This window comes from Larus michahellis, chromosome 6 (assembly GCF_964199755.1).
Source record: "Larus michahellis chromosome 6, bLarMic1.1, whole genome shotgun sequence".
Lineage (NCBI taxonomy): Eukaryota > Metazoa > Chordata > Aves > Charadriiformes > Laridae > Larus > Larus michahellis.
In genome coordinates, this window is record NC_133901.1 from 65,484,788 (window position 1) to 65,506,255 (window position 21,468).

The 21,468-nt window shown below is 36.1% G+C and overlaps 1 protein-coding gene across 1 annotated transcript; it reads left to right on the plus strand.

Moving 5' to 3' along the window:
* Positions 1-342: 342 nt before the first annotated feature.
* CCDC172 (coiled-coil domain containing 172) lies at positions 343-20,568 on the plus strand. The gene is made up of 8 exons (XM_074592299.1): positions 343-421; positions 649-734; positions 4,129-4,245; positions 5,400-5,565; positions 7,577-7,678; positions 8,639-8,741; positions 19,592-19,679; positions 20,536-20,568. Exons 1-8 carry the CDS (start codon positions 343-345, stop codon positions 20,566-20,568), a joined length of 774 nt encoding a protein of 257 aa, XP_074448400.1.
* Positions 20,569-21,468: the final 900 nt, after the last annotated feature.

Genomic DNA, 21,468 nt, shown 5'->3' on the forward strand with positions numbered 1-21,468 from the left:
GGCTCCCCCAGCCAGTCAGCCATGTTTCCTTCTGCCTGAGGTTCACTCTTCCCCCGCCACTCTCTGCAGCCCGCACATCTCACTCTGTCACCTCTGTCACCTCTTCCTCCTCAGCTGTGTCCCGTCTACCACGGTCGCTTCCCTCCATGGTCTGGGGTTTCTTTCCCGACCCCCGGGAGGCAGAGGCCAGAGCCAAGGCCTGGTGGGGCGCAGAGCGCTGAGGGAAGGGCTGTGGCCGGGCCCAGCCTCCCCTTCCTCCAGGGCATCCCAGCTTTAATCAACCAGCCCTCCACAAAACCAGCAAGACTCAAGAGAGCCCACAGACGCTGCGAGAAGACAGAAATGAACCTGGATGCTTTGTTCCAGCAAATACAGCTCACAGAGAAGCAGGCCGGGGAGAAGAGGCGCCTCATCCAACAAGGTCTGCACCATGGCTGCCATTTTGTGGGTCCGGTGGCAGCGCCGTCCACACTTAATGGCCTCTCCATTTCCCTGAGGAAAAGCAGGGTGGCCCCGCCATGCCGTCGTGAGGGGAGCTTTGTTGGTGAAATCTCAGCAGGCAGCCACACTGGCTGCTTCTTGTCAATGGCACCTTTTTGTAAGAATGTAGCTTTTTACAAACTGAGCACAGTTTTTGTTGTGTTGCAGCTAAATTCGACATAAACAGATGTTATGAAAAAATTAACCAAATAAAAGAAGAGCTGAGCACTGCAAAAATGAAATTAGAAACTAAGGTAAGCAGGCATGTTTATAGTACACATAATAATGGAATACATTATATTTACAAATATACGACCTATTCTTTCAGGAATAGATTCATAAACACTTTCAAGGAGTATGCTTCACCTACTGAATAACACAGCATTGAGAAAATTTACACTGTGCATATCCATAGTGAAAAAAGGTCTGTCAACGGCTTCCCCTCTCATAAATCTCACCCTTCGGGCTGGCCCCTGTGTATGTTCAGGGACTCGCTCGCCTCAGGGGTAGGAACATTTCCAGATAACCCTTCCAAAAATCTGGAATCGCTGGGGACAGCACACGTGCATGTCTCCTGCTCCACAGAAGGAGCTTGGCAGGGAGTGACTGCCATGTCAGGTTGGTCTGTCCCCAAGACGGAGCTACCAGACGTCAGCTGGGGAGAGACAGGTACAGTGTGAGCGGCCCTGTCTTCACAGTCCTGGAACTTGTTATGGCACTTTCCTTCAGAGGCCTGGAAACCATTCCTTCATTGCCCGCTGCCATTCACAGAAAATATATGGGAACATTCCCTGTGTTTACCTCACAGGATCTTGAGTCATATACTAAAGATCTTCCTGTGGGCCTGGGCTCACAGCTAGGGCTCACAAGGGCTAAGAAGTTTTCTAGGGACATTGAAGACAGAGGAAATTTTCTGGATCTATTTAATGTTTCTGAGATTTTATTATGCTTTCCATTTAACCAAACTGCAGACATATTTTTAGATTTTTTTTGCAGAGTTTTTCACCATTAATACCTGTGGTTACAAATGATTTAAATATCCATTTGCTTGTGCCTGAAAATAAATATCATCCTCTGTGCTCTTAAGTATTTGTGCTGGCAAAACGTGTATGCACCAACAGGAAAGCATATGGAGCCTCCTTTGAAGTCAGAACTGTTGTACCCTATCACTTAAATAAACATCTTCAAGAACCTTTTGGGGATTACCTCACCTAATTGAGAAAATAAATGTTTGGGGGATGATTATAATCCTTCTGAAAACAGGCTCTTCTGCCTTTCGCAAAAGACTATGTAATATATATAATAACTAACAACATTACTCATTTACAAATATTTACTGATTGCAAATTGAGACTATAAGCATGCAAGCTGTTATTCACGTGCTGGCATTTATGCATTCCACAATCTCAGAGCCCAAAAGCATTTTAAGACAGTAACTTACTTAACCGTCACAGATTATATCCTGGTATTGCTTGTTAGGTAAAGTCCTTTGTAGCCTTGCTCAATAAATTTATTTATGAACATCACAATTTTATGTTTATACTACTAATTTGTTATTGATGCATTGTGATTTATGAACAAGGTTTATGTGGTAGGTATAGAAGGTCCCAAGAGTAGAGCCATTATTGTAAATGACTAATGGGAAGAGCTAAAGAACTATTCCTAATTAAATCTTATGTGCTTTACCCAGCAGGATTAATAATATTCTCACTGATGTCCACAAAAATATATTTTACTTATGTGCTTAGTCTGACATCGATTCATTTATAGATAGAAAATGATACAGAAAACAAGCAGAATGGGCAAATGCATTTCAATCAGACCGTATTTAGGTTTAAAGATTATATAGTTATTGAAATTTTATTTTTCAGTTATTTTTCAGTGCAGCAATTAAGTTTATATATGTCTACAATACTTAATATAATTCACATAACATTAAATAATGCTGTTCAGCTAATGCCATTCAATTTGTCCTGCACCAAATAACTGCACTTCTTTATAAGCATACATATCCAAGCACATGCATGCACAGCAGCTTATGCCTGACCAAGCAGATGAGAGTGAGTTCAAAAGTGTTTTGACATCTATTTCACAGAGACTGCCTGTGGTCAATCAAAGATTCCTAGGAAATGCTATTTTTCCCTCTGTTCTGTAAAATCAGGTAGCATGTAATTAGAACCCAAATTATAGCATTTTGCTTTTCATGGCTCAATAATTTCTTAAAAAAAAAATCTGTTGTAAATGCATAGATTAACTTTGCATCTTATAGATGGAGAAACTATACTGCAGCTAGTAATAGAAATACATTGGTATTTGACCATACAATCTTTGAATTTGTATGTAAAATAAGTATTTCTGAGGCAAGCACTTCCTGGACATTTAGCATGCCAGACATAACAAGGATAAGGAAAAAATCTGGTCCTTTCCTTTACAACTCACATTCTAGTCTTCGGGCATTTGATTCCACTATCCTCCTCCTTTTTTGATCAGATGCACTTCATCTGCACCCTCTCCAAAATCATCTTCATTATTTCATTTTACAATCTTTTAATTTTTACCTCTGCATAATCACTATTATTTGGTCTTTTCTGCTTCTGCAGACACAAACAGTCATGCATCTGTGTCTGCAGACACAGACTATTCAATTTACTTTCTGATACTTACCCTGTGCCTTTACAGTCTGTGAGCAATTCTGCTAACTTTACTTTCCCGACTTAGTCTTCTCAGTATTACAGTCTGATTCATTCTCTTGACCTCCTTTTCTCCACTTCATCAGATGAAAGATTCTCGTCCTTTAAGACTCTCCAACACTTAGCTGTTCCCTATTTACCTGCTGTCATATTGTAACCCACCATATATCTTAACTTAGGTTAGACAACGACGCAATGGATGTGCTGGAAAATTGAGAGGAACTCTTCAGCAAATTTTGAATACGCAGTGGTTGAAGAGCACACCCTTCTATCACATAAACTACCATTTAAAATTAATAAAACTAAAAATAAAACTATATGCATAAAGAAAAGTTCGGGGCTTGGGGAGGGGGGCAGGGGTGTTTACGATCAAACTGTCTTTAACCAATGAGCTAATTTCCATTACACTTCCCTGGCTAAGAATTCCAGAAATTGTGCTCAGAAGAATATTAGGATATCTCTCCCTCCTTTGTCTATGCAATAGTAGCATTGCAGAATTGATGATGTGTACAGCCATTCAGCCGGAACACTGATGTTGGACCCCAGTCCCTCTGATATTATTGTCTGATTTGGTATGTGATGACCTTCACACAATTAGATGGAGGACACTGTATTATGCTGGGTAAAAGATCCCATGTGATCAATATTTTTCCTGGTTTTAACCTGAAAAAATATCTTCTAAACTGAACAGACTTTAAAATGTCATTTTAGATAGATGGACCAGCACTAAATATATCTTTTAAAAAAGAAAGGATACTTTTCAAAAACTTAGTGGTATATTGGAAGATTTTGGGGGGAAGAAAGAGCTGTTTTGCTTTTGCTAGTCCAGAAGCTATGCCAGCTGTGTTTTAAATGGACCAAGATCCTTATGTACAATATCAAAGTATATGAAACAATAAAAAAATAATCTTACTTTATAACCTTTTTTTATAACCTTTTTTTTTTTTTCTCTTGGAAGGTTCAGCATCTGTCTGAAAAACGGTTCTACTTAGAAATGCTGAAGAAACGTGAAGACAGCTTAGAAAAACAGAAAGCTGAACTTATTAATCAAAAAAGCTGTCTTCTTAAAATCTTTGTATGTTTCCAGCTACGGTATCCAGACAGCTCTTTTCTACTGTATGAGAGTAGTCAGCTTTAAAATTTGAAAATATGGAAGTAATATTTTAAATCTGTGAAATCAATTTTGTATTTTTTACTCTAGCATACTTAATAATGTAAATGTAGGTAAATTCTCACTTTTAATTTAAAACATGATCTAAGGTAATGTATGCTGCAGCTTATCTACAAAGCTGATTTAACATTCTTGACTTCATTTTCTACTGTCTGCTGTTGTAGGACTGAACTCCAATTCTGATTTGTTATTTTCTTTGTGAAAGAAAACTAAGAAAGTCTCATCTTAAATTGGACTGTCTCATCCACAATAAAATATATTGCGAAGGATCAAAATTCTGGAGAAGACTTGCAGCCTTTCAGTACTTAAATGGGGCTTCTAATAAAGATTGGGACAAACTCGCTAGCAGGGTCTGTAGCGGTAGGACAAGGGATAATGCTTCTAAACTAAAAGAGGCAAGATTTAGACTAGATATAAGGAAGAAATTTTTTACAATGAGGGTGGTGAAACACTAGCCCAGGTTGCCCAGAGAGGTGGTAGATGCCCCATGCCTGTAAACATTCAAGGTCAGGTTGGGTGGGGCTCCGAGCAACCTGATCTAGTTGAAGATGTCCATGCTCATGGCAGGGGGGTTGGACTGGATGAACCTTAGGTCCCTTCCAACCCAAACTGTTCTATGATTCTATTCAATGAAAAGAAAAACTCTGTGAAGGCAACACCACATCTTAGGAATCCTGACATACCATGTAATCTCTTTGATGCTACACACGCCTAGCCACCTCTTAAAAGCTAGTTACTTGCAACAACTTTAAACAGAACTCTATACTAATTTCAATAAAGAATTGAAGCGGAAACTGCTGGCACAAGTCTGTAACATAATGTAGTGATTTTTAAAATGTTTTATTGTTAAGAATGTATCCTTCACTTTTTCAAAAAAAAAAACCCAGGTTAAAACAAAGACAAAATGATAGAGCTTTAGATCATTTTCATGTCAGGAAAATATATTTACACTACAAGTTTAAGGATAAACAACAACAGTGGGTTTCAGTCTGCCTAGCTTAACGAAGGCTTTCTTTTTTTTTCACCTGAACACTCAATTTTCTCTTTCTTTTTTTCAGACAGATTCAAAGAGAAAAATGACTGAAGAGGATGATAATTTTACTAGAGAAGTAACAGAGTTTAATAATGAGTATGGACTAACAAGTAATAGAGATCTTCTGATTAAAAAAAAAGTCAAGACTGAAATAAATGATTTAGAGAATGAGGCAGCTCTGTTGAAAAACGGTAAGTCTTATATTAAACTATTTTATCTTGGATTACCAGAGCATGAATAAAAATCGGTAAAATATAGGTGTGCAAAACAATAATTTTAATTCTATTCCCTTGCTGTCTGGAACTTCCTCTTAATACTAAACTGAAGGAGTGCAGTCTGACATATCACATCACACAAGCATGATTAAACCCTCTTTTGTTCCCTGTCCTTTTCAGTCCTTTTGGACTATGAGCACTATGAGGAGAAGAAGCAGACCTGCAGAAGTGGCTCCCAATGTCTAATGTCAGCCAGCACAGAGGTGCACTGTTATATGTAGCATACTATATTAGGCTTACAATGATTATAATCACCTATGGTTGAGCTACATAAATTTCCTTAGCTTCAAAAGAATTATATGCACAAATGTCTTGTCGGACTGGTCTTTTACTGCCGCAGTATAACTTTATCTTTGAGTTAAGATACAGAATATGAGATTTCTCAGAACAGAGAGTCAGACTGAAAAGCAATCCTTCAGCAAGGAAATAGGAGTCATCATGGATCACAAGCTGAACATGAGTCAATGACATCAGAATGCCAACACCATACTGAGACATAAACATAATTCTGACCCCTAAGACATGCAAAATAATCCTTCACTTTGTTTAGGGCAGTTAGGCTCTTAGCTGGAGTACTGTGCATCTAGTTTTGGATGTTGCACTTCAAGAAAAAATGTGGACCAGATGGAGAGAATCCACATGGGACTACTGAGAGTGGTCAGAGATCTGGAGAACATGAGAAGGAAAAAAAAATAAAGAATTGGGACTATTTAACGTATGGAGGAAAAGACTGGTGGAAGATGGATATCAGACTTCAAATCATTAAAGGATTCTGTAAAAAAGAAATTAGCATATTCTCCATACCTATAGTGAACTGAATAAAACCAAGTGTAAACCACAATAAGGTAGAGTCGGGCTGGTTGTTTAGAAATCTTGCTAAGAACAGTGAACTACTGAAACACTCTGCCTTAGGAGATTCTGTTACCAAAGGAATTAGGAGTCCATTACCAAAGGTCTATAAGAACAGGTTAGACAAGCATCTGTCAGAAATGACACAGGTACAAGCTGATCCTGCCTTCAGGAGGAGGAATGCAGTATGTTCCCTCAAAGTCCTTTCCAGTCTCATGATTCAATGATTCATCAAGTGCCGGCACTTTGAATTCTCGATATCTGATGTAAAGTTACTGAAGTAGGACTGTCTGTTTGAGTTTGTACTTGGTGGTACCTTCTTTCTGTATTTCCTGTGTCTCTGATGCTGACCCACAACTGAAAAGGAGCCAGTATTTGGTGGCACCTGTTACTTTTATTGATTAATTTTTACGTATTCAGGCAGATCTGATCAAATGGACTCTTAAAGGTTAGATGAGTAAGACATGAAAGGTGACTAATATTCTTCTCTTGGTTTAGTTGCTGTCTTAATTCCATCATTTTAAATTGCACCTTTTTTGAAGTACAACTTCTCTGTCTTTCTGTCTGCTACAGTCCTGAGCACCCTGACAACAATAAAAAGAGAAAAGTTGAAATAACTCATAACAAGGAAATTAAGTGAGGACCTCCAGTTGTCAGGGAAACAATCACAATTAATTCCAGATGCTGTCAACGGTCAGGTTCAAATGTCCGTAACACTAAACAAAATATGTTCTTTTTAGTCCTGCTGAGAGATATTTGTTCACCACCTACTCAATAAGTCATCTTCCTTTATAGCTGAAGTAACTCTAAAGAAAAACATTTGTAATTGGTTTTATGCCCAGTCAACAAAATATGTCAAACATCTTAATAACATTAAAAAAACATTTTCTTTCATATTTATGAACACATTATATGACATAATTTCCTGTGAACTGGGTTTTATGTGACCAATTTTAGTTTTATATTTCAGGTTCTTTTTGACTAGCTGAAGATTGGTAGAAGTCGTTAAGAATGTTTAAAATCTTATCATGAAGACTAAAACTGCAATGCATTTTAATTTAAAGTTTTTTTTTCTTAGAAATGGAGTCAATGGAACATAAAAATGTTCAGTTAAATGCACTCCAGATGCAGAAGAGTGAATTAAAGCAGGATTTATTTACCCTCCAAAATGAACTCAAAGGTATGCCTGATAATCACTTGTTACGATAATTATTTGAGTCTTGACAAACACTTCTGAAAAATCTTTTCTGTCAAGTCATTTTTCTCAAGAAAAAGAAGTCATAGAAACAAGATTTTAATATGTTTTTACATTATGTAATACATCATTTTAAACATGGTTATAACAAATATTGTGGATGTCAATAAGATTTATTTTAAATGTCAGTGCTACTGAGGTCTACAGATTTGCTGAATCATAACTTATAAATATGAAAAAGAAATTTTTACTTTTGCTGGTAAGTCATACTCTTAAATGGAGAGTTTAGTGTTTCAAAGTGAACTTAAAATCAGCATAAATATTATTTAAAACTCATTAACCTACAATTAAATGAATGTAATTAAAATTCAAATGTTTAACAGGCAACATGGCTTGGACTGATAAAGAAAGATTTGGCCTAGGTGTAAACCTCTGAGTTGTAAATTCAACTGTCATCTCTTTATTGACATTTGTGTGTTTGTGTATGAAAGTCTGTGCCTAAAAAGAAAAGTTTACACACAAAGCTGTGTTGAATACACAGGAAACCCTATAAAAGAAACAACTAAAGAGAAGGAACAAAGGAAGGTTCTGTGTTAAAGGAGATCACAAGCCATAGGGATGATTTTGAAATTTGGATAAGAAAATGTAATCTAGAAATGCTTTAGTAATGTTTTTACAAATGTGTGAATAGCATGTCACAGTAAGAGCTATGAAAGAATGGCCGCAAATATGGTCATAACTTGTACAGAAAAGGAAAGAAATTTTCTAGAAGATTGCAATATGCATACCAATTACAATAATAAAATAAGTAACGTTCTTTATTCAAATGTCTTTACAAACAGTTTCACAAAGAAATATTAGAAAATATAAATTAGAAAATATAGGAAGTCTTTGAATATGGATGATTGATATATATTTATAAGGTAATTGTTATTTTATATTTAGATCTTGAGAAAGTAATCAGGGAGGCTGAAAGAAAGACAAAAGATTTAGAAGCAGAAAAAGTCCAAGTCACTAAAAAACCTCAGACTGATCCTGAATGTTTAAGGTAAAAGTCTCATGCTAATAAGTTACTAAATTTAATTTTAGGTCTGTAACTACAGACCAGTCCTGCTGGCAATGACTATTTTACCTGTCCCGTACAACATTCCTTTGAAATCAGGCGAATCATTCATTTTTATTACCGAACATGAAGTCCTGTTGCTTATTACAGCCTTTCACCCTTACATGCATATTCCAGTCAACTAAAAACTGGAAGTGGTTGTAAGGAAGTCAGTCAAACTTGGAGGAAGAGCAAAAGACTTCTCCTTGGGTGGAAGGCTAGTTCTTAAGTTTTCATGAAAATAGCGGTGGCACACAGAGTATTGATGAACTACCCAGTGCTATACGGACTTATGCTGACTGGCCGTACAACCTTCCCCAGCTGGGCACAGTAACCTCCTTGGGCCAGGTGGGCCTTGTCTAGAACCTACTAAATGTAGATTTATTTTTCCTATGGTCCCTACCATCAGCTCTGTTTTGCCTTCTAATTCAGCTAGTTTAGAACAAAATTTTGAAGATTTAACCAAGACAAAACACCTTGCACAGTCTCCCTTAATAGTCAATATTGCTTCACAGGAACTGAGTGGTAATGACTCGTTTCTTGTCAGTTTGCTGGTTTTTCACTATACAGAAACGCTTTTCAACAAAAAATCTTCCAATGCAGAAAGCCCCATATCACAGAATTAACCATCTTTTTCCTATTTTATGGTGTTCCAGATGAAAATGCCTGTGGATATTTAAAAATATTTAATAGACAATGCAAAGGAACTCCTCCCAGAAATCTGGTCCAAAATATTCTCTAATAGAAATTGTTAAAGAAAACATGTTTGTTACCATCATGGATTTTTTCCTATACATCTCGTGAGTTTTTGACACAAATAAATATATATAGTATTTTTTTTTGGAAACTTTCAGTCGAAAAATAAAGTTTTGCAAAGAACCCTGAGCATTTTTCTGAAAGACAATTTGGTAATATTTTGCTGAATATTGGTTTTTGAAAGAAAATGATATATCAGCGCTATTACTAAATCTCTTCAACCTCTTACATGTTGTTGAGACATGGCCAAAATTCCCTCAGCATAAAAATTAATTAGCTCGCAATTCTGCATGCAGTAGCAAAACCTTTGCATTTAACATATACATAGAAGACATGGTGTAAATAATAATAACAGCAGCAATCCTGTAAGACAGCATGTTATAATTCACTCCTTTACATTATTCATTCCATCGTGATATATTAGGTTTTGTGATACATGAGGTTGTCAACTTCCTTCTAAATAACATATTTCCCTTGGAGTAGTTTACTGCCATGATGCCACTTAATATTCAAATTGGTGTAATTAGTTTTCTATAACAGGTTTCCTGTGTATAAGGTACAGAAGTAGCAAACATTATATTACTTTAAATCCCCAGCTCTGCCACAGATTGCTATGAGATGCTAGGGAAATCATTCAAATCCATGTATGTTTGTCTTTCTATATAGTGAAATTAAATCACGGCTCTGTGGAATGACACTTTGGTTTTATCTGGGTGGAAAACACAACAGTGGATAAAATATATTAAATTCTATTAACTACAAATCCAGCAAGTGTAATTTACAACCAAAGCAAGAAGGAGGATGAGATTTTTTTTATTTCATAAAATGCCTATTTTACGGTCAAGATAAGCTTACATTATTTGATAATTGCATGTAGTGCAAAATATAAAGTGCTCCTACTGCTATTACTACTATCACAAAAAGGAAGTGCTCCTTGAGGTGTAATAATATATTGAAGAAATTTTCTTAACATTGAAATATTTTTTCATTTCAGCAACTGGACAAAATTTAGGATAGATTTGCCTAAATCGTGTTTTTATCTTGCACTTGGCTTTTGATCTCATATATACTCAGAAAAGCTCAATGCTACGTTAGTGCATTTCTGTGCCACCACTAATAGATTCTGCTTTTTCAGTAGAGCCAAGCAGGCAATCCTCAATTTGTCTGCTTCTGTGTGTCATAGCACTGTGCTGTTCAGAATTATCCCAAACCTTATCAGACTCATACAACTCTATAAATTTTTATTTTATGTTTTTTTAACAAAACCTACTTACCACTTCTTGGTTTGGCCTACTGAATTAAGAAAATGAAAGGGAATTTAAAGTATTATAAGCTATAAATAGTGCAGGTACCCCCTGGAGGTACCTGATCGCCCTCCAGTACCTACAAGGCAGTCATCAAGAAGATGGAGCCAAGATCTGCACAGTGCTGCACAGCTGGAGGACAAAAGGCAAAAAGGAGAAGCTGAAATAAGAGGGGTTTAGAATGAATTTAAGGACAAAAAACCTTAATCATGAGGATAGTATAGCAAAGGAAAAATTTGCCTAGAGAGGTTGCATAGTTTTCATCCTTGAAGGTTTCCAGACTTGACTGGATAAAGCCCTGAGTAGCCTGGCCTGACCTTGTAGCTGACCCTGCTTTGAGAAGGACAGTGGGCTAGATGACCTCCTGACATCTCTTCCAGTCTGAATTATCCAATGAACCAGTTATCATTGTGGATTGCACAGGGGGAAGAAAACAGCCCATAGATCAATACATATGCACTGTCTTGTGCCTACACTGCTCAGAGGCAGCTTTATTTGCAACAAACCAGTCATCTCCACACTGCCTAGCATTTGATGAGATCATATCTGCTCTGGTCCATTCGTAGTGTCTCTGTGACGTTAAGATATAATGTCATGTATATACATATATTTTCCATTCAAATATGCATGGAATACTTAAAGGAGGCATGTCCAGCACAGCAGAGTGCTGGTTCAAAATGACAATACCTAGCATGCATGTTGCATGCCCTATGATGTGCCACAGAAGTATTTGAGGGACCACAGCTGCTGCAGCAGAGCACATACTGATGCAGTCCATGCCAATAGTCTCTCTGGAGCAGATCCTTGAGTGAACTATCCTGGAACCTCCTGGTAGCGCCCTCTGAAGGGAATCTGAGAATAAAGAAGCATTCATGCAGTGTCAGTGGAAAAACTAAAGTACCAGGCACCTGGGGTGAACCAGGAAGCCCTCCTGACAGCCTAGATACACCTTTGGCACTTGCAAAGGACCTTTTGCAGCCAAAGTGCCAATTAATGCAATCTTACATATACTAGTATGTAAGTAATTAATGCAATCTTACATATACAAGAGATGTCAGTTTTGGTCATGTTAAAATAAATGTGATTGAACCTACGGTGTTGGAGAAACAACCCTTTTTAGCCTAACAAGATAAGCTTTTTCCCTGTATCAAATCTATTGCAAGAATAGAGTTTTAGCTTTTACTGAAAATCATATTCAGTATATATAGAAAGAAGAATATTTTGACACAACGTGTGGATCCAAATTATGTATTTTTTCTGTGAAAGAAGCACAAACTTTTATTCTTTTTTTTACAGAGCAGGAAACCACACCACTCTTTAAATGGTAAAAATACCAATGTTTTTAATGCTTCCCTAGAACAAATGTGAGAGACAGTCAGCATCAATAACCTGATATATGTAGCTCCCAGACCACCCTGTAAGTCTGTTATTGTATCACATACCTAATCCCAGCTTAAAAATCAATATCAAAAGTAGCTGGCGAGGCAAGAATCTTCATTACAATTAAGTATATATCTTAAAGTAAATTGCATTTCAGCTGAAGAGTGTAGCCAGCTAATTCAAATTACAGCAATTCATCTTTGATCTGAGAAAAACGCCCTATACCCTGTCTGCAGTTTCATAAAATTTCTCCCAAATCCATCAAAGAATTACGAAAGGTCATAAGAAGCACACGCCAGTAATTCCAACAGCTGTTGGTGCTGCACTTGTAGGTTTGTTCTAATACATATCAGATACAAGGAAAAGCTAACCAAAATTTGCATGTTAAACACAGCTATAGTTATGGGTAAGACGCTGTACCCTCTTCCTCAAAGTAGGCACCCTGAAAAATCATAAGTCTCATGATACAGGTGCATAATTCAGAGAAATATTTAAGAAAAGAGGTCTTTTTTTCAGAAAAGATCTGCAATTAAAATCAAAAGCCTTATTTTAATTATCTGTTCTGCCAATGCCAACCCCAAACACAAAACAGCAGGAAAGAACTTTGGCATCAGCTCTCGAGTCACATTTCCCTGGCAGGTCGCAAGTAGCATCACTTACGTGGAACAATACAGGAGTCAAGCAGAGACTAACTGATACCAGTAAATTCCTAGCTATGTCATTTCACTATTATATTCATTGTAATTACTTACTATATTAATTATTTATCTTCTTTCACATTTTAATTTTAAATTGATGTGTTGCCTTATGTAAAGCAACCTAGGACTAATTCTAATTAAAGTTTATTTAGACTAAGAACAGACAGTTTCTACCTAAAATTGAAAATATTTCTCATGCTATTCTGAAGGTAGACTAAGGATAAAACGTTCCTTTGAAACCTGAATTTCTGTTCTATCTCAGAAAAGCAGCAGCAGAAGAGAAATGCATGGAGTCAGCTTGCTTTGTAAATTGTTCAAGGCTTTATATACTTGTCTAATTCCTAAAAACATAGTACTGCTTCTTATACTTCATAATATAGAAAAAGAAACTCCATTACTCCATTTCCTTCCATTAGGAAGGAAAAAATGATGCTTTCTTTCATACAAATCATACAGGAAATATGTTCATTAGAGCTGAACAAATGTTTCATGCTAGCAGTGTACTGCCTACGCCCATGCATGGGTTTGGTGGTTTAAAAAAAAAAATAAAAAAAATTTGCAATTTAATTTCATATTAAATTTTATAATCAGGAAATATCAGTCTCTGGAGTAATATATGTGGTTCAAAATGAGTTTTTTAATGACAATCTCCTCATCGATTTTTTAAGCTTTTCTTTTTAATAGCAGTGCCCAGTGGAACTATTATAGTTTGAATTATGTTAAAATAGGTTTCTATTATAAATTGCAGTATGGATTTACAAAAAGTAGATCAAATCCAACTAATGATATCTTTTTTTGATAAGACAACTGATTGGATAGTCAAAGAAAATGCAAATGCCACCCATCTAGATATTAGCAAAGTATTTGATGTTATCCCACCTGGGAAACTACTAGTTAACCTGAGGAAGATATATTAAAAATTTTAAGTGAGTAAGGAAATGACTAATAGTAACAACAGTGATAGGTCTGAAAAAAGAAATTTTGGGGCTGGAAGAAGGTAACTGCAACCACAGCTGGTCTTGCTTAATGTTTTAAATAGTGACTTTGGAATAGAAAGTGTTTTAAGACAACAGTCTAAAACAATTTAAATGCTCTAGACCTTGTAGAGTGAATTAACTAAAAAAGAGGCAGAATATAATCATATGTAGTGCAAGTTTATGTACAACTAAGGACTTCAATAATAGGTACCTGGAAGCAAAGGAGAAGAGAGGCCTGAGCATACTCTGAAGTCAAAAGACAACCATAAGCATCAAAAGTAAATATAGCTGTGGAAAAGATAAAAGCAAGAAGTATTTCTAACAAAAACCAGAAGGGTGTAAAAATACCGTGTGCAAATCTCTCACCAGCTTTTCAAAAAAGGTGCATTCAACCTGGAAGATGAGCAGAGAATGGAGAGTCCGTAATGCAGAGGGGAACAAGGACATTTCTAAAACCTTTCTACTCGGAGAAAATGACATAGTACCCATGAAGCAAAGCAGTAGAGCATAGAGATATTAATTTCAGCAATATAGTAGCCATATTAATACATCCAAACTGAGATCTAATTTTCCCTGTACAATAGAAAAATCAAGATATTTGAACTAGAAGGATCATTGACCCATATTTATTTTCCCTGCCTTTCAATAGGAATATTATTGACCCCTAGGAACAGATTTCAACTTGATGTCTCTGATGCTTGTAAATTTTTTCTTTCCTATGTAATTAGTTCTTACGGTTCCTGTGGAAAGTAGTCCGTATAACTTTGGTTTGCTGTCTGCACAAAAGCAAATGTAATCCTAAATGTGTAGTTTAATTCAGTGTGCCTTAACCCTTCCATGCTTATTCATCTCTAATAATATATTCCTTAAAGACTTCTTGTGATGTTTTATGTATTTGGGGAACATACATTAAAAAAAACCCCAAAACAACAAACCCCACACTTTTCAAGACCTGTAACTACTTTTATAAATACTTGTCTGATAGCATTCACAAAATACAAGCTTTAATCAATGATAACTGTATTTTACAATCAGCATTTGATCCAGAACAGTAAAAGCTGAAATTTTCTTATTTTAACTAAGGTATTTATATTTATTTTAATTTGCATTTAATTCCCATAATTACATAGCCTAGTACCCTGTTTACTTTCATGTTTCCTCTTCTTACTAGAATTTATTATTACTAATAGATCACTTTCTTAATTTTTATTCTATTTATACTCGATCAAGCACATACTTTTATAATCTATTCATTCAACTCAAGTGCTTGAGTTTATGTTTTGAGATACCGAATTCCATTTAGGACTCATTTTCTCCCTTCCTCAATCAATTGATAATAGTCTGAAATTTATTGACTTCTTCAACTATATCAATAGCATTTTCTGTTTAGTGGTGTCAGCAAAGCGTAGATACCCAGCAAAATCTTGCTCTTACTATAAAAACATACACATTAATTTAGTCCCAGTACTGAACTGAGACTGAAAGACCCCAACACGTTAGCTCTACTTTGGCTTGCGACAATAAAACAAAGTCTTCTATACTTTTCTCCAATCTCAGTAAAGTCTTAAAACCTTGCTAAATGTTTCTGGTGACCTTTATGATAAAATTCAGGAAAATCAATGCACATACTCTCAAGTATATACATATAAAACTTCTGAGGGAACTTCATTTTGTACCATAAATTCCATGCCCCGTATATGTCTCTGATGCATATCAGTGTCAAGCAATTCCATTTTATAATACACTTCAATGTTCTTCCTTGTATTTATAGCTAAAAAATAAAATGGTGGTCACAAACAATGCAAAGACAAGAAGGAAAATAAAAAAATGTTTTACTTGTCTCAGCAAAACATAAGCAAGAGACAGTTTGCTCCTTCTGCTATTCCAACAATAACCAGGTAGGATCTTCCCTCTACACTTTAAAAACCACATATTCACCCTGCGTTCTGCACAAACTATTTCTTCTTTGTAACTTTTTACATACAATTATTCCATGAATCTGTGGATGATTTTCGGAGAAACCTGTTTGACAATAACATTATTTTCATCATAGTTCAATTCATAATACCAGCATGTATTGATTTCACAATTATTTTTCCTATTTGCCTTCTGCATATACAGCTGAAATTCAAGAAGAGTGCGTATCAGCCACAAATGCCAATGACATTTAATAGCTGTGCTCATTTCAAAGCTGCAAAATCGATCATCTTCAGCGATCTCCTCCTTCTTCATCTCTTTGTCGCTTCTGGCATTCAAGAGTAATGGAAAATGGACCACTGATAGCAGACCTCAGTCTAAGGCAAGCTGGCATCCAAAAAGATGCTGATGCTGTTGTCCCTCCTACTTGATTTAAGGCTAGGTTTTGCTATGGCTTTTGATCTTGAATGCTTTTCAAAGGAATAGTCAAGACTCCTTTCACAAATACAGCATTGCAGCTCCAGCTGTTCATTGAGCCCGTTACTTGTGATGCTGTAACTTACCAACACAATGTTAATACAGCACTATGACTTTTCTGAAAGATATATTTTATTATCATCAAAGAGATGAAAACAAAAACAAAGGACATAGAGGGACAAATGCTAGCCTGATACTTCTGATTAGTACTTTTTTTTTTAAGAGATTTGCTTTTTATCATAGTCATAAGGAGGGTATAATTGTCATATTAATCCTTTGTCTGGCAAAAGGTACATCTCTTTCCGTTGCTGAAGGTGACAGAAAACTTGCCCTCCATCTAGACAGCATAGTTTCATGAATAATTGGTTTGCACATTCAATCTGATAGAGGAAAGACAAATATGAATATACTGCTTATCTTAAATGTAAAATGAAAAAGCTAAATCTGCTTCCAGGTTAAGCATTTTTTTGAATAGTTCCATTGTCTCACATTCCTTCTGGTAAAACTTCATCATTTATTCAGTAACTCAGGCGTCTCTGATGCATTAATTGTGGAGACTGTAACCTAACAGACAGCCCTTGTTTTGTGAGTGTAATATTCCTGGCACATACTCTAATTATCTAGCTTCTAAATAAGAAAGAAGGAAGACCTGAAAGCAGAATCAATTGATTAATGTAAAAATTAAACACCACATTTGAATGAATGTCTTTTATCACCACTACCCCATGCTATGTAAGGACTTGTGCTGTCACCACGTTTAAAAGTTTTATAAAATATTCTAAATAAAATTTTTAAATCCATATACAAAACGTTACAGTTTCAAAGCACACCATCAATAGTAATTAATTGACAATCCCAAGACACAGATAAGCAACTCTTACTGCTTATCTTCTGGTTGTTCTATCCTTAGTGCACACCTAACGTGGGCTGGTATCATTCTCAGCTGACAACTAGCAAACAGGCTATGCATCGCTTTTACAGCATGGAAGACAATGAGAGCGCATTTTCTCTGAGATTAACAGACTATGTCTCTTTCTGAAGTAAATTAGGCAAAGAAGGGCTTTTGTTTGTCTTAAATAAATTAGGTTCTAATATCATGCTAACAGAGAACACAGAGAGAAAAACATGAGGAGGCAAGGCAATGAAGTTAAGCTGATTTAATCAAGATCAGAAGCTGATCTTAGACCTTGAAATGAACTCCTCTCAATGAAAATGGCCTGTAAACTAGCAATGTAGTACAGTACAGTGAATATTTAATTTCTTAAGGTGTAGTTCAAAATTTCCTTTTGTTGAACACTTGTGTGTGTTATGAATGCAGGAGAAATATTTCTGAAAGAAGAGACATTTACTTCTTTGTAATACAAACACACAGAGCTCATACTGTTTCCATATTGATGGTAAGATATTTACATTTCCCCAGGAACAGCAAAATTAACTTACTGTCCAGTTTTATGCTACTGTTCTAATGCCACGTGGTGACTAAGCTATTCCTCTCATATGAAGCTATATTTTTGTTTTTAATAAAGCCATTTTCATGTGTAGAAAACAAACTCTATCTGCAGTAGGACAGTGAAAGTGGTGCATTATCTGTACCATAGGGTTAAATAATTTGTTCTCTACCATAGTATATGAAAGAAAAAATGGTTGCTACCTCCTCTTTCAACTTCAGAATAAACAGGGTCCTGCTTTGCTGCATCAGTTTAGCTATTTAATGAGAATCAGAAGATATACTTTTCCTCCTTTTTTTCAGTCTATATGTCCCAGATTATTCACATTGCTTGCTGAAACTGTATTAAGGGTAAGCAACTTCAGCTTTCTCATTATGTTTTCCTATGACAGCCATGGAAAGACTCAGTACAATCTCATCACCTTGTATTCATCAGACTACTAAAAGCTCTGGCATAGATTTCTCTTGGCCTACTGAGCATTAATTTAAACCACTACAGTCGTTGATGTGCAAAGTAGGTGTCTTCCTTTAGCAGGACTAATGTCTTACACATTTCCCAAACACTGTTATTTCCCTTGGAAAGCCTTTTTCTATAGGTTTTTTTTTTTTTTTTCCCAATTAAAATGCATTTTTCTCATTCTCAAAACTCTGGACTTGTGAGCTTGGTTTGTAGACGGTGTTAGACAAAGGCAAGTCTTTTACCTCTTTTCATTCCATGAAAACATTTGGAGAGAAGCTGCAGTGATTCAGAAGCTGCAACAATTGAGTATCCTGATGCTAAGGTTTGTTTTGTTGTTTCCATACTTGTAGCAGAAATTAGCCAAGAGCTGTTTGTAAAAACTGCTTTATGCCTCAAAGAGACAAAAGGAGGCTCCATCTCTGCAAGCATCGCCGCTATGAATATCTCCACCTTCTTATGAAAACAAAACTGCACGCTGCAATTTTTTTTGTTGACCACTTCCTGTGGATCCAGAGGTGGCTCTCCGTATGGTGCTGGCTCCATGCTATCTGATTTTCTAGCAGATTTTAATGTTAAGCTACTAATATTTTATATTACAATTAATTTTAAATGATATTTTTACAGATAATTGCTACTAGTGCCATTGTGGCTATTATATAATCTTGAAAGAATGGGGGAAAGGCCAATGCTCTTTTGAATGCAAAAATCACTATATTAAAACTAGTAATTATTATAGAGAAGTTAGAGAAGTCCTGGCTGAGACTATTGGGAAACAGTCAGTAAGTGCTGTAGCATAACAGGAGCAGCAGGGAGAGAACAGCAGCAATAGCAAAGGAGTCTGTGGAGGGGTACGGAGCAACGACTGCACAGGAATGGCCGCCCAGGGTCAGGCAGAGGACCCGTCCAATCCAACATTCTGTCTCCACCAGCAGCTACAAGTAGATACCCAGGGAAAGTAAGAACAGTAACATATGGTACTTCCTGAGTATCAACATTCCAATTCACGTGTTTAAATAAGGAAAATGATGACTAATGAGGCCATAAATCTTTCACAGTTTATGAAAACAACATGGTCCAGAAATTTGTCTAACAAAGTACTTAGTCAAGATACACTTTGTAAAAACCCAACGTATCGTTTTCTGAAGTTCCTCATGTTGCCATCACAACTGCCAGGGCTGAATGAAATCCAACGATATTGCAGGGGAGCAGCGTGTTGGACTGCCAATTACAAAACTAGCAAACTTAAATCCTGATCATGCAAATAGATCAATAAGGGTTTTCTCACATAAATCAAATTGACAATTGGGACCAAAGCTGAAAAAAAATAGTTACCGAAGCAACAGTTCTCTGATCCTAAAATTTATTTGGTTTTGGACACAGGCTTAAGAAAGAATTGGAAAATTGCAGAGATGATGATTGGGAAAGTATCTGTGAGACTCTTCGAACAGAAATTGAAATTCTGCAAGTGGTATGCCATTTTCATTATGTATTTTAAGTACTTGATAATTTTAGTTTTAAAGGTGTAATTTGAGATGATTAAAAGTAGTTTTTAATAAGCATTTTTTATACTATGTACACAGCCAAACATCCTTGCATTGCAGGTGCACTCCAATTCTCATTTATTTTAGCCTATTATTTCCAAATATCCAGGAATATCATTTCTCAGAGAAAAGGGAAGCACAGAAAAGAATTTAAAGACATGTTTTTAGCACACGAAAGACCTATTTGAGGACTAGTACTAATAATTTGTTTCTTGAAAGATGCAAAAGATTATGCATTTGGGAGCTAAATTAATCTTTACCTCCAGCTGTCAGTTAAATGGAAGATGGGAATATGGATAAATAGGACTATAATAGCATCCTTTTATGTAATACTTTATTTTTTTCCACTCACAAATTCTTTACAAAAATTTATTAAAGTGTGTTTTCTCTCTAAATGTCAATCTTAACTTCAGATTTCTTGATTGTCAGTCTCTGTAACAAGACAAAGAGAAAAAATATTTTGAAGTCCCATTTTTGGAAATAAAGCGGTTTTAAAGGTTCATTTCAGAGTCCCTGCTTGAGCTGTATGAAGATGCAGCTGCCAGTAGCATCAGTGGCAGAATAACAGTCATGGGAAAGTTGTATTACTCACTTTTATGATCAGTTTCAAGTTTCTGTTGGAGGAATGTAACTTACTCATACTTCATCCCTTAATTTTATCATGCTTCTCAAACCTCAGAAACAAACAAAAAAAAACCCTCTTTGTTTAAAAATGTCTCTGTAAAGAACACACCGAACTCATTAGATTTCATTTTCTGTAATTCAATTCTTTCTCTTTTCCAGAATCTATCACAAAAAAAGTCTTCAGACAAGTGAATAATATGTGGTATATGATATGGAGCATCACAGAAGTTAGTCTTTGAGTATTTTAAAACCATTTTACTCCAGCTTTATCAGATTTGCTTCTATTTTTTTGTTTGATGAAACCACAGTTTGTATCTGCCTTTACTTTTCATTAACATTAAATTTTATTCATTTAAAAGAAGTGGGGGGTTTGTGTTTTATCCTCAAGTTCAACAGCTATCCGTCTTTAGTTTCCTCTTTGTTGCCCATGAATGGACAGCACATAGTCCACTACACAAACAGCCGAGTTCCTGGATTACCAGCTCTATTCTCTATGTACTATTTTTCAGAATAAATGCTCCCCTATTTTTAAGGTAGCGATGTGCTCTTATTTGAGAGGAAGGCTGCTATTACTGTTAAGAAATACTTAACAGGAGCTGTGGCTACTTAGTTTATCCCTTGACAACGCGGTTCTGTAACAAGCTCCCTGAAACAGCTCAACTCCAGCAATACTGCATGATAGTCCAGAATAGTTTCCAAATCTACTGACCGGTAGATGCCTCCACTGATGGTAAGCCAGTCCATTACTAAGCACTTGTCTTCTCATTACATCAGAAGTCTTCTGCCTCTCTCAACAATCCACAAAATACTGTGTGCTATCTTCAGCACTTGACAGCAAAGATAAAACTGTATTCTAACAGAAAAGTCCACAATTGGTGGAGAATTTCTGTTGAATAAGGGACCCTATTCTTTCAAGCTTGTAGGACATATAACTGTTAGAGCAGTTCCCATCCCCAGAGTAGGAACTGACTTCATGATTCAGGTGCTTATAATAGGACCGTGTAAAAACGTTCACTCTGCTCAGCCAGAGCCCACTCTGTGGTCATCGTCCCATCACATCCAACCGTGTGTGCAGATGATTTTCAATCTGCT